Source organism: Lissotriton helveticus, chromosome 3_1 (assembly GCF_964261635.1).
Source record: "Lissotriton helveticus chromosome 3_1, aLisHel1.1, whole genome shotgun sequence".
NCBI classification, from domain to species: domain Eukaryota; kingdom Metazoa; phylum Chordata; class Amphibia; order Caudata; family Salamandridae; genus Lissotriton; species Lissotriton helveticus.
In genome coordinates, this window is record NC_136061.1 from 974,638,323 (window position 1) to 974,653,169 (window position 14,847).

General features: G+C 45.2%; 1 protein-coding gene across 9 annotated transcripts in view; it reads right to left on the reverse strand.

Moving 5' to 3' along the window:
- Positions 1-14,847, reverse strand: part of HDAC4 (histone deacetylase 4) — a 1,367,213-nt gene that overhangs the window by 644,536 nt on the left and 707,830 nt on the right. For all 9 annotated transcript variants that reach the window (XM_078681413.1, XM_078681410.1, XM_078681417.1 and 6 more), the window contains 2 exons: positions 10,543-10,693; positions 9,825-9,939 (listed from right to left, as the gene is read on the reverse strand). In XM_078681413.1, the coding sequence (XP_078537539.1) occupies positions 9,825-9,939; positions 10,543-10,693 (266 nt within the window). The remainder of the gene's footprint in view (positions 1-9,824; positions 9,940-10,542; positions 10,694-14,847) is intronic.

Genomic DNA, 14,847 nt, shown 5'->3' on the forward strand with positions numbered 1-14,847 from the left:
AACATGCCTGCATAGGAGCTAAATAAATTGGTTAGGCCCACTAAGCACGGTATTTTTAATAACTCACACACACCCACTCCACCACTTTTTTGCACCACACATAGTCATTCACTCTGAAGTGCTCCTGCGTAGTTCGCGAGTCTCAGCACGCCCCTTTTCGTAGAGAACTGGGATGGCCCCAATGATGAAGCATGTCACCGTGGGGCAACCCCGGTGAGTGAGGGGACTCTAGAAAGAAATTTTTCTTTCTTGATAGGTACACTGATTCAGTGCAGTCATATACCTACACCAGAGCTAGGTCCTAGGATCCTATATGTGGAATCCACACTTTTTGTACTGAACCCAAGGAGGACGACCTAGTCTCTACAATCCTCCTTCTCCCTCTGTTTCTCATAGCTGCTCTGCATATGTCATCTAGAGGGCAGTTCCCTAAGAATGCCATTGAAGCCCCTATCTTTCTGGTTGACTGGGCTTTTGGAGGAATTGTTAACGTGCGTTTTGGTGACAAATTTGTATACATTTAACTATCCATCTGGCGATCCCTGATTTTGAAATAGGGTTGCCCTTGTGTGGCGGCGAAAAAGACACAAAAAGTTGTTTTGTTTTACGAAATGATTGTGTCTTTTCGATATAGTACAGCAGTGCTCTTTTAATGTCTAAGGTGTGTAGAGCCCTTTCTGTGACAGTTTGAGGCTGCGATAAGAATACGGGTAGCTCAACTGATTGATAAATGGTAAATGCTTGTAGTTCACTAACCCTTCTAAGAAGTAATTGCTACCAGGAAAGCTACTTTCCAAGTTAGGAATTGTAATTCGCTTTTATGTAATGGTTCAAAGGGAGGACCCACTAACCTTATAAGAACAATGCTCAGGTTCCACACTGGTGCTGGTAGCGTTCTGGGAGGAATTATTCTTTTGAATCCTTCCATGAAAGCTTTAATAGCTGGTACTCTAAAAAGAAACAGGTGTTGTCTGTTTTGTAAGTATGCTGCAATGGCAGCAAGGTGTAGTCTGATAGATGTATAGGCTAAGTGACACTTTTGAAGGTGTAATAGATATCCTATGATGTAATGTATAGACACGTCTAAGGGGTCTATTTGGTTGTTTTGGCAGTATATGACAAAGCATTTCCACTTAGCAGCATAACATGCTCTGGTAGTGGGACGTCTAGCCTCCTTAATAATGTTCATGCATTCTGGAGGAAGGTTGCAGTAACAAAACTCTGACCTCAGGAGCCAGATCGCTAGGTTGAGCTGAGCTGGGTCCGGGTGTCTGATCGTTCCATGGTTCTGCGTTAATAGGTGAGGAGATAGATTTAGTTTTTGGTGTGGCACCACAGACCTTTGCAGCAGCGTGGTGTACCACGATTGTCCGGCCCAAGTTGCAAACGACTAGCATGAGTGTTAGGGAATGCTGTTGTAGTTTGCGCACCACTAACGGAAGTAGTGGGAGAGGAGGAAAAGCGTACGCAAATATTCCTGACCAGTTCATCCATATCGCAGTGCCCTTGGACAATGGGTGTGGGTATCTGGCGGCAAAGTTTGGGCATTTTGAGTTTTCTTGGGTGGCAAAGAGGTCTATCTGAGGTTGTCCCCACCTTTGTAAGAACGGTTGAAGAACTTGCAGGTGAAGTTCCCACTCGTGGATCTGCTGTGTTTGTCGACTTAGCAGATCTGCGATAGTGTTTTGCACTCCTGGAACGTGTTGGGCTAAGAGGAAGATGTTTAGCGGTATAGCCCATCTCCATATCTGCTGAGCTAATTGAGAGAGCTGCAGAGAGTTTGTCCCCCCCCCCCCCCTTGTTTGTCTATGTAGTACATGACTATCATATTGTCTGTGCGGACTAAGACAGCCTTGCCTGATACTTGAGTTTGAAATGCTTTTAGAGCTAGAAACACGGCTATCAACTCCAAATGATTGATATAGAGTAACTTTTTTTGCGGTGTCCACCTGCCCTGCATGGTGTGATGCAGTAGATGGGCTCCCCAGCCGGAGAGCGATGCGTCCGTTGTCATGACTATTTGGGAAACTGGCTCTAGAAACGGTCGTCCCTTGGAAAGGTTTTTGGTGTTCCACCATTGCAGAGAACGATGAGTCCGACCGTCTACCAACACTAGGTCTGTTAATTAACCTTGAGCCTGGTTCCATTGACATGCTAGGCACTCTTGAAGTGGACGCATTTGCAATCTTGCGTGAGGTACTACAGATATGCAAGATGCCATCATTCCTATGAGTTGCATGAACACTCAAGCTGGTAGCGAGTGTTGTGGTTTGAATTTTGTTAGGAGAGTTTGTACACTTGTTATCCTGGCTGGAGAGGGATAAGCTAGTGTTAATTGGGTGTTTATTGTATCGCCGAGATATTGTTGTATGTGCCAGGGGTGAAGTGCGATTTGACGTGATTTACTGTGAATCGCAAGTCGTGAAGCAGTTGAATAGTAGCTTGAGTGTTTTGCACACACTGTCTGTATGAGCTGGCTTTTATGAGCCTGTCATCCTGGTATGGGAAGACGTGAATGTGCGGTCTTCTTAGGTGAGCTGCTACTACTGCTAGGCATTTGGTAAACACCCTTGGCGCTGTTGTGACTCCGAATGGGGGCACTTTGAACTGGTAGTGTTGTCCGTCTAGCACAAATCTGAGATATTTTCTGTGCGCTGCGTGGATGGGAATATGGAAGTAGGCGTCCTTGAGATCTAGAGTGACAAGGAAGTCGTTTAATACCAGAACGGGAGGACCTGTTGTAGTGTGACCATATGAAAATGATCCGACTGTATGTAAATGTTTAGCGGCCTGAGGTCTAGGATGGGTCTTAGAGATCCGTCCTTTTTTGGTATTAGGAAATATAGGGAATATACTCCTTTGTTTTTCTGATGCTCTGGAACTATTTCTATTGCATTTTTCTGCAGGAGGGATATTACCTCCTGTCTGAGCAGTGTTAAATGTTCCTGTGACATTGGACGTTGCTTGGGTGGTATGTTTGGGGGGGTAGATGTTAGTTCCAGACAATAACCTGATTTAATTATTTGAGCACCCACCTGTCTGATGTGATGTTTTCCCATGCTGGCAGGTACTGTTGAAGTATTCCCCCAACAGGAGTGGAATGAGGCGGGGGAAGGGGAAGGGAGTCATTGGGCAGGGGTAGAGGCAGAGCATGAGTTATTATTTTTGCCTCTGCCTTTGTTATTGTTACCCCTGTACCCACCTCTTTGGTAGCCTTTACTGTAGGTAGACTGTGTAGGGGCTTTGTATGAGGTGGAAGCTGTGTCTGAAGTATATCCCCTGGTGGCACCTCGATAGTTTGAGCGACGAAATGAACGTCTGGGAGCCTGTGACTGCAGGGCTCCCATAGATATGGCGGTGTCTGTATCTTTTTTCATTTTCTCTAATGATACATCTACCTCGGGTCCAAATAGATGTTGTTGGTCAAAGGGTTGGTTAACAATAGCGCTTTGTACCTCGGGTTTGAACCCGGATATGCGCAGCCAGGCGTGTCTGCGTAGCAAGACACTGGTGTTAACTGCCTTAGAGGCTGTGACTGCTGCATCGAGGGCGCACCTAATGGAGGTGTTTGTGATGTTTTTCCCTACCTGGATGAGCTCGTTTGCTCTATCCTTGTACTTGTCAGGGAGGTGCCTCATTAGTGACTCTAGTTCATCGCAATATGCGTTGTCATATCTGGCGAGCCGTGCCTGTGTATTGGTGATACGCCACATGTTTGCTGCTTGAGACGCTGTTCTTTTGCCTGATGCGTCAAGTAGCTTAGACTCTTTATCTGGTGGTTCAGCCTCACCCGATGTTTAGGAGTTTGCCCTCTTGCGTGTGTTGGAAACTACTAGTGAGTCTAGTGGTACTGGGCCTTTAATGTAAGCTGGGTCAGATGGAGCAGCCTTATATTTTTTCTCTATCCAAGGGTTAATGACCCGAGTTCTGACTGGGTGCTTGAAGACTTCGGGAATATGCTTGAGCACTCCTTGGCCATGTCTGAACTGGGGTGGCAGAGTGGGCTAAAGAACGGTGACGGATCAAACCCTGATCTGTTGACTGGGTGTGAGTGTTTGATTGGTTCAGATGCTCTGTCCATCACCACCCCCTTTTGTACCGCTTTGTTCGGCATAAGTTGGCAGGGTATGCTCAGACATGAGTCCCTTGCTCACTGTGCCACTGGATTCAAGCAAGCCTGGCTGATGACGGCTGAAATGCCAGAAACCGGTCCTAGGAAGCTTGTTTCCGGTCCAGGGAAGACATGGCTTGGCAGTTCGGGCTGGACTGTTCCCATGAGGCACAGGGTCAGACTGATTTGCATATGGCAATGTCTGAACTGGGGTGGCAGAGTGGGCTAAAGAACGGTGATGGATCAAACCCTGATCTGTTGACTGGGTGTGAGTGTTTGATTGGTTCAGATGCTCCGTCCTTCACCACCCCCTTTTGTACCGCTGAGCACTCCTTTAAGCATGGGTAAGATGGAGGACGACCTTTGTGCATTATCAAATGTATCCATTAGGAAGTCTTCCTCAACAGGGTCTGTATAAATGTCTACACCATGATAATGTGCAGCCCTGTGAATTAATTAGTTAAACCCAATAGTGTCTTCTGGTGGGGAGGGCCTTGAGGGATAAATGTCATCCTGAGGGACATTTGGGACATCTGGGATGGTATAATTGTCCCAGGGGTCTGGGGATCCTGTGGGAGTTGTTGGATCAGGTATGTTACCCCCCATGTCATTAGAGCTATCATCCATGTGTGGTGTGATAGGGGATGCTGGTGAATGCTGTGGTGGTGGTGAAGGGGAAGGCAGTTTTAAGGGCGAAGTAGCCATGTCCTTCTTGGAATGCGGAGCTGGAGCTGGTGTGTCCAGTGGTCGCTTCTTTGGAGCCAAAACTACGTGTCCAGTGACTGGGTCCTTGGCCCAAGTCTTTTGAACTGGGTCTGGGTAGGATAAATCCACTACAGTAGATGGATCTTTCGGTGCGGAGGAAGTCTTGTGCACCGAGGCGGCTTGTTTTGGCTTTTTAGCAATGTCTTTCACTGGGGAGGCAGCCGTCTTTTTCGGCTCTGAAGCTTTCCTCTGATCCAAGTGTTTTTTCAATTCTGGTATTGTTTTTGGATCGGATTACTTTTTCGGATCCGATGATTTTTTCAGTGGAGTTTTGGAATCCGAAGCAGGCTTGCTTGGTTCCGGCCTGGTTTTCGGTGCCGAAGGAGTAGTGGTGTGCTTTGGTGCCGATGGCTTCGGTGTCAGGCCGTTGTCTTTTTCGGTGCCAGTTTGTGTGCGCCGGCACCGTGTGAAGGTCGACTTGAGCTGGAGTCGCCTGAAGGCTTGGTTAGCTTCTTAGCCGGGCCTGAAGGTGGGGCAGAAGAAGCAGTTTGCCGGTGTGCACCCGAGCTGGAGGACGAGGGTGTGACCGGGGCCTTCTGTGTTGAGGAGGGGTTGGGGTCGATGGTCTTACTTACGACCCGCTGCGCTGGAGTCTTGTCCTCAACTTCGGAATCGTCTGCTTCGGAGCTGCTGTCGACGTCGTGCTGTTCAGGGACGTTGACGCCCTCCTCGAAGGTGTCATCCGGAATCGGAGCTGAAGATCATTGAGCCATTGTTCTCCTCACTCTTCGGTACCGGATAGTCTTTTTGGAGCGGAAAGATGCACAAGCTGAACAGTCTTTCGCCTCGTGCTCCGGAGCGAGACCGAGGTTACACACCTCATGCAGGTTGGTGTGGGGAAACTTCGACCCACATTGAGGACAAATTCTTAAATGGCATCATTTCCATGAGCTGGAGTTGCGGCCTAGGTAGGTCGGAAGGCCGTCGACAACGATTGGAATCGAGATTCTCGATGTTTGAAGATTAGCGTCGACTGGAAAGCGCTCAAAACTAAGTTTTGTAGTTTGGTGAGGATTGCGCGCCAAAGGAAATCTGTTCCAACACGGAGCGCTAGAAACAAATCCGAGCCCGGTGGCGGAAAAAAACAATGTGGGGATGGAGCCGATGCCCATGCGCAGTATCATCCTAAGGAGGAGTCAACTATCCCGTGACTCCGAAAGACTTTTCTACAACAAAACAAACTGCAAACATCCGGGCCCAACACTAGGTGGTCATCTATGCATAGTGTGTAATCTGCAGCTCATATGCCTCAAACATATATTTACACATGAAATGGGAGTCTCCATAGGTAGGCTCTTTTTGCTGTGCTACTAACTTTGGTGCTGTTTGACGAATCTTAAATAAACATTTTAAAAGAAAAAGGTTCATCCACCTCAGCTCCTTCCTAGAAAGCTTTGAAGTGAACCATCAAGTGGGAGCCGAGATAAAAGGGGCATCCCAAAATGTTTTTTTCTAATGCAAATTCCCATAGCAAGTTTTGGAAGGGACGCAGAAAAAATGGCTTTACAGAATTACACCAAATTTGGCAAAAAGTTAAAACTTTACACGGAAAGTGTGCAGTTTCTGATTTGGTGCAAATCTGCTCGGCCATTGTTGAAAAATTAAGGTCCGAACTAGTGTTATGTGGAAGAATGCCCTGCAGTAGTTCTGCGGTACAGCATATTTAAAAAATAAAGCACTGCGATTGGCTGAAAGGGCTATTTTACCTGTGGGTCCTGTGACTCTAAGCAATCTGATTGGCAAGCTGCAAAATTCAACAAATTCTGCAGCCGTAATTTAAGGACTCTGGCCTGTGTTCTGAAAAATACAAGGGGCAGGATACAGCTAACGCAGGGCTTTGTGGGGTGTTCCAGAGACCCACCCTGGGACCAAAATAATAAAGATATTCCCACCATACTCTTGGGGGAACAAGCAGCCCAAACCCCACCGCCCACCCCATGGTCCCCCAAGACAACACTAGTATTAAGAAGTGAAGCTTGTGCTGTCTCATTGTACTGCGGGTAGTGCTTCATCTGCTGTACTATGGGAATACTGCAAAAAACAAAAGAATAATGAAGAATGTAGAGTGGTGTCCTTGGGCGTCTGGGGTGCAGGGTCAGGCCAAGTGCCATGCACTGTGGGGATCGGACACCAGCAGAGGATTGGATGTAGGAGCCTGGCTGCAGGCCAGGCCCTTTAGCCAAATCTATGCCATGCGCAGCCAAAGGTCTAGCATGGCGAGGAGGTTTGGTGCAGGACTTGACCGAATGCCAGGCTCTTCGGCCAACCGCATGCTGCACATGGGCTAATGCTATGTTTACGTGAGGGAGTTGGGAGACTATGATAAAAATAAAACTCAATAAGAAACAAAAAGGTTAAAATGAAGACATAGGTACGTGAGGTAAAAAGATTTTACTTGACGTCACAAAACCGTATAGATTCACTGAAAAAAAAAACAATGGCTAGGTATTATAGTTAGATATTGTAATAATATAAAACCTAACATTTAAAAACCAAGGTGTATTGAAATCCACCAATTACACTATTGACCTAATTATAACTTGTGCCTCCACCATGCACTGCTTATGATCTCACATATTACATCACTTATGACATGTTAAAGGATGTCAATAACATCACTAATGAAATAGCCAATGGATATGACCGTTTTTGATAGGTTTTCATATTGGAAGGTATTCAGCAAGGTACACTTCGGCCCAAAATTTAATAACATCTGTTGTACTAATGGGTGTATCCTATCACAACAAGCAGAACACGATATTATGCTCTTTTGTACTGCTATTGGGATGATTACGAAATATAATGGCTCTGCAGACATTTTGGACATCAGCAACATATTAAACCCATTTATAAAAGCCATTCATAAACAGTTTGGTTAGTATTTACCTTAATGGGATGTGCCTGTTAAATATCTCATCTGAAATAGAATTTCAAGTCAACAACGTCACTTCTATATATTACCCAATTATAAGGCTTGCACTATCAAGCCACGTGGATACTCGCTCACAGTATGTACAATGACTATACACGTATACCTGAAATAAGCAGAATGGTGCACATCATTCTAACGCTTGCAATCATACTGTGATTTGAACCGTAGGTGAGTCACCCATATATTATACAACAATATAGGTCTAATAAATTTCTCTGAGCTTTTGTAAATAAATGTCCGCATAGTGTAAATCTCCGGTTTCTATAGGAATTGTCAGAAGCACTACATGACAATGCTTTAACGTCAGCACGTACACAGGCATCAACAAGAGAAGAATGTATTTAGAGAAGTTTCAGCTTTTCTCTCATTTTTAGATACAGCCCTTCGAATTATGCCACAACTTATTTGAAACATACAACTGCAACTTGCACTATTTGTGCTCAGTCTCTACCTTGCTTTAATGAAATAATACTTGCACTTCAAATTTCACTGGAAGCTAAAGTAGGCACCACCTACTTTTTACCAAACTGAATGGCACTGCTCTCCAGTACTACACTGTTTCTGTTTGCGGAGCAATAACACGGAAAATGTAATCAGTGACGTGATTAGTGATGTCATTTGAGAAGTCATCGGTGATGTAATTTGACATGTTATGAGTGATGTAATATGCAAGGTCATAATCAGTGCATGGTGGGAGCACAAGTTATAGTTAGGTGAGCAAATAATAACTATATATAAATATATGTATTGCCAATAATTTGCAAATAACTTTTCCATTTTTATCGATTACTAGTTGTTTTAAGCAAATCAAAAGTTATTTTAATGTTATGACTGCCTTTTTTTTCTTTTTTTAAGTCTGGCCGAGAGATAGCTTTGGCTGTCTCAGCAGTCTTATTTTTTACACAAAAAGTCATAATAAAAATTAAAAAATTTGATTTTGATCATACGTCTACATTAATTGGTCTGTTTAAGCGTCATTCACATGTTGCTTTCGCCTATCACAGCATTCAGCAAGGGGCAATGGGTGAACCCACTTCAGTCATTGGCTCTCTTCACTGGGAGCGAGGATGTAGTGACTGTGGACCAATTGTAGTTTGAAGATGTTTATTGCTTATATATGGAGAGGCCATTGGGCTGGTGCATATGCACACATCTGTCAAAAGAGTAGTCACTTCAGTGCTAGGGCTGGTGGGCCAATCTTCTTCCATACCATACTTTACTCGTTTATTTTCGCAATGTTCATTTATTTTTTAGACTGTAGCATTTTTACTTTTTATAACATTTACTATTGATATGTTTTCGACAAATGCACATTTGCCATGTCCAGGCCTGTTGGCTTTGTGTTTTAAAAATATGGTACTAACCAAGGAATTTTCCAAAATTCACTAAACGACAATACATTACATGGTGTAATGTCATACATCTATTAATTACACTTCGCTAGTGTCTTGTAGTGAAAGGTTAACGTGACAACAACAGAGAAGGCAGGAGCTAAAGATATTTGAGTCATTTTTAAATAAACAGAATATTTAATCGCCAATGCTCTGTATGGGTGCAGATACTTTCTTATGACATGTAGGCGCGCACTTAACAGGTCTTTAAAAGATCATTAATTGTAAATGGAGCTTTTGTTGTGTGTTCACCCATTCCTACAGCCACTCTGTGGTTGGTAGAATTAGCCCCACGCCCCAAAATATTTTTCAGCCCCCCCCCCCCAACCGAAATTTGCCTCTAGTTGCCCGCCTGTGTTTAAGCGTCGTGAGATGGTGTTACTTTAGTCTGAACCTCCTCGTTGTGACCTTGTGTTCAAGTGCAATAAGACAAGTAAAGCTTTTACTGTACTTGGCAATGGCTTCGTTAGTGCTTGCTAAGGGTGGCCTCGTTCATGCACACTACATGCCCGTACATCTCCTCGCAATGAGCAGCATTACTAAAACACTAGCCTGTACGCTGAGGCTCAGCGGCCAGATGAACCTGCTAAACGAAACCCTGCCGTCCTGTGCGCTGCGCTCTTACCAGAAGTGGGGGTCGTTGGACATGCAGTGGCTCAGGTTACGGTGGGCCAAGGCCTTCTTTTTATTGAGAACAAACTCCTGCAACTTCATCTTCACCTCGGTGCTGGCCACGGCGCCTGGAAGAGAGCGTGCCTGGGATTAGCGGCGTTCTGCAGAGGCTTCACGGGACACAACGCATGCGACGCGCCGCGCTCTAGCTACAAACTAGACCTCGCTGCAGCCGGGAGGTAACAGTAGGCACAGCAGCGAGGCTGGCCTGTATTCAACGATACATGCGGCCTGCCCTGGTTCTTCGGCGGAAAGCAGTGTGCTTGAAAGAGCGCAGACTCTGGGCAGATTACCCAGCGCCCGGTCCTGCGTGAAGTCTTTAAATAGGTTTGCAGATGCAGGACCATAAAAGAGAAGGTTGGTTTTGCTGCCTTGCTAAAAAGTCCAAGAAACGATCGGCAAATCTTGAGTAGATTTATTCAAGAGTGCTTATACAGGCCACCGCCCAGGCAGCAGCTAACATCGAACTGCCCAAGGTGGAGCTGGGGAAGATAGAGCATTGTGTTGTCATGGATGATGCAGAGAAGCTGCCCAGCAACAAGAATAAAAGGCAAAGGAATAGGCATAGCTAACTAGGTATATAACTAATGAGGAAAAGAGTAAAGAGACCACAGCAAGTGTGGCACCGAACACCCAGAGCACGTCTTCTAGTCCATAAATATTTCACTCACTCTCTTTGCCCTTCTCCTTGTTCTTCAGTTGGATCAGCTTCTGTTCCCGCTGCTGCTTCTCCATCTCTTGCTCCTGCCGGTGCTGCTCGAGCTTCCGCTGATGCTCCAGTAGTTCCTGCTGGTGCTTCATGGCGAGGATTTCCTGCTGCTGCTGTGGACGGGATAAGAGAAGCAGGTGTTAGCACTGTCAGCAAGGCCGAAGACAAAAGCATAATTTGGGAAGCATTCCAGCGCACTTTTCATTATTTCTGTTTACTGGTGGATTATTAACCCTGCCAAGCCTGCATATGCACTGTGTTCAGTGAAATACTTCAGCTGCTGTTGTAGCTCAAAAGTATGCATGGACACTTGTAAAGTGGGCCTCTTTTCTGAGGGCTGTGTCTGTGGTGGCCAGATTGAATGCAATACACATAATCCGATCAGAGCATGGCAAAATAGTACATTTCATAAGACAATTCTTAGGCCCCGTAAGACATGCGCAGTTCACATACCAGGAGAGAGCCCAACGCCTTCTTACTTCAGCCACATTCTGCGAGTTGTACAACAGATGAGGACAGACTTGGCCACGGTGCACCCTGCAATGATGGCCATACTTCTAAAGTATGTTGAGAAAAAATGTACCTGGTGTATGTATTTAGCATCCGTGATATCATTTCGTTTTGCAATAATATATTGTTTAGGAGAGTGGCTGGCTAGGAGGTTTCTTCCATTCTCCCTACTTTTGTTTGAGGTGCTACGATCCCAACAACAACCTCCCAATTCCTTCTGTAGGAAATTAAAAAAAAACTATTTTACACTTATGAACGTTTCCTTTTAATCTTTTTGCTCTACTGCGGCATATGTGCATTTTGCTGGCAAAAATGACATGGTGCTTTGGCTGTTGAATTACTGCTGCTGTAGGAGCATGACAATATGCACTTAAAAACAGGTGACATTTCTCAGGCTGATGTTTTTCAAATGTGTGTCTTTTGCGGTAATGTCATATGGTTTAGAAAAAGGCCTTTGGAGCTGTACTCAGAAATGACATTGCCGGCATTTGCCTTAATTTCTTCATAACAGGCGAGTGGTCTGCAGAAGTCATATTTTTACAGCAATGTAGAAGGATCATCTGTGTGGTCTACAGAATGGTTGATGATGTCACAAACAGGACCTTATTTTACATTCAAATAATTAACTGAAAGATCCTTTTTCAAGGGAAATGCAACCCATATGCCCTTCAAGATAGGGGCCCTGTGATGCTGAGACGTAGATTAAACTGTTATGTTCAGGGGAGATCTTTGCGATTTGCCATGGCCAACACCTTATCAGGTATCTAGGTTTTAACGCCTTAACCGCGGTGGTTTTTCCGCCGTGGTGCGGGCGTTCTAAAGGGTGGGCGGGGCCGCGTTGGACGTGCGCAGCACCAGGGAGGTAGCTCGCGCGAAGTCCAACGGCCGACGGCAGCAGGGAAGGGGTTAAAAAGTACAACAAGGCGGACGAGTTTTCTCAATCAAAGGTGCGCAAATGTGAAATAAGATCCTGCCTAGCCGTAGAGTGCACACAGACCTATTGAAATTTAGGAAAGTCTTGAAGACATGGCTGTTTGACAAGTATTAGGTGCCCATAGCATTTACCATTTTTGTTCTTCCCTTAAGCAGCGTATGCCTCAGCACCAGGACACCAGTCTGATCACAGTGCACCCTCCAAACCTAACTAAATAAACAAATGTGTCCCCTCCGAGGACAAGAAAGGTAACTTTCGGGATCTTATCATAGGCAGGCGCGCAACGCCTATTGGACTCAAAGGGCTTCAGCCCCACCTCCGTGAGTGGCAGCCCGGGATGAGACAGCTTCCCGGGCGCACACACAGCCGCACCCGAGCACTTCACAGGTCTTTTAACCCATTGGGCGCGGCCGCGATTCTGCGTCTGTGCCGCACTTCTGAAGAGTGGGCGGGTTCATGATGGCTCCCAGCCGTCATTAGCACACGCCCACCGTGTTGCATGACGGACGGGGCAGTCATCAGCATGGAAGGGGTTAAAGACCTTTTGCTTGTTAATGAGGCTTTGATGGTTTGCACCCCTTCTTAGGACCCTGCAGCTCCACTCTGCCTTTTGCTTGAAGAATTTTGACTCTAGGTGCACCTCTAATGATAGGTATGTGCCATTGCTAACAAAAGTGCAAACCTTGGTTAGTGGCGACCATCAATTATCACCGGACTGATCACCAGATTTGTACACCAACTCGACTCAGCTGATATTCAGCCATATTTAGAGGAACAATGCTCATTTCAGAGCTTTGAGATTCTGGAACTAAAGTCTGAAATATCCTGAAAGACAGAGTCTAAGCACCACTTTGTGTTATTAACTGAAGTCACGAAAAAGACCACTTCCCTCCTCTGCATTTAACATGATCTTACAACATCATGCAATGAATCTTGGATAATGGACTGTAGTCAATGCTTTTTCTTCACAATATCCTTAGTCAATGTATCAACAAAATTGATTAGCAATAATAAGGAATATCTGCATGTGATGGGATTAGATATGGTCCCACAAAGCAGGGACTAGGATCCACATCTGCAGAAAAATGTGGCAGGTCGAATTGGGCCAAGAGAATTGTGAGCAACAAGGAGTGTGAGATATCCCAAAATGACTGGAAGGCCTATTCAAACTGATATCTGATGTACTAAGGGATGTTGAAAATATGACAGTGATCAGGTAGGAAAATAGCAATAGAGCTGTTGTCATCAACCAGGGGAGGAGGCCAGAACCTTCAGCTGATGGTGGCACTAACTGGTTGCCAGCTGTTCTGAACAGCTCGAATATAGTAGGATCCTAAGCTTGCCCTATCTCGACTATACCACTTTAACGAAAAGAAAGCCCTATCTCCTAATTATGTCTGCAAACCTAGTCTGGTGAGAATATACAGTGCAAAGTCAATTGGATTACCATCTTGACCAGGACTACGGCTGAACTGCAATCAAATTCTAATCTATTCTATTCCACAGGATTTCTAAAGCACACAGCTACCCAGAAGGACCACCCTACACTACGCTAGAAACAGGTTTCCTACCATGCGGACAAATTATTTTAACAACCTAGTTTTTAGAAGGCTTCTGAATTTTAATTCTGATTCGGTTTCGATCGTCCGTACCAGAACAGCATTCCAGAGCTCAGGGGAGATAATGGCAAAGGACCGCCCACCAGCTCTGGCTTTCTTTATCCTAGGGACTATGAGTAACTACTGGTCGGTGAAGCATAGCAGCCTTCCAGGGTTGTAAGGTGTTCGGAGCCCCTAGATTAGCTTGAGACCTTTTTTATACATCGCTCTATGCACAAGACAGAGCGTCTTAAACTGGATTCTTCATGGTATTGGGAGCCAATGTAGGGCTGATATTGCTGCCCTTGCTGAGTGGTGTTGGGAATTTTTTTTTTAAATGAAGGCTGCAGCATTCTGTAAAACCTGTAATTATTTTACGACTGACTTGGAACTCCCCAGATCCCATAATCGAGTCGGGAAATTACTAGGCCTAGTACCACCACTCCACGTGCAGCCATTTCAGAGTTCAAAGTAAGCCAAAGGAAGTGGCTGCTAGTTATCCATTGTCCGCTTACTGTCAATCCAGACTCCTAGGCTTTTGACCTCCTATTAGGAGTGGGGTGACTGCCCAAATAATATGGCCAATTCATTTCCATCCATCTAGTGGAATTGTTTCCCACTATCCGCATCTCTGTTGTATCTCCATTAAGTTTGAGTCTGCTAGCTGCCATCCAATCTACTATGTTCTTAAGACAGGAGAATGAAGGGGCTATCTATTTGACAGGACAGACTAATAATAATCTGTGTGTCATCCACGTAGGAGATAGAGGAGAAACCATAAGACCTTTTGATCTCCGCCAGAGGTGTGACATACAAATCAATTGAAGTTAGGGTTAGAGAAGAGCCTTGTGGTACTTCACACTTGAGGGAATATATATTTGACTAAATATCTCGTTCATATACTTGAAGGGTTCGATTATGGAGAAAAGAGGTCAACCATTTCAACCCTTCCACTAATCTTGTTACCAGTGTCGGTTGAGAGACGGTGTCGAAAGCAGCACTTAGATCTAATAGGATCAGCGCCGCAGAGTCACATTTGCCTAGAATTGTTCTCAGTTCTTCCGTAGCAGCTAAGAGGGCAGTTTCTGTATTACTTCCTGGTCTAAATCCCATTTGGGAGGGATCCAGGATTCCACTGGACTCAAGATGTAAGGATAGGTTTGTAATTACGAATTTCTCCAAAAGTCTACTGGGGCCTGGCAAGAGGGATATTGGGTAATAATTT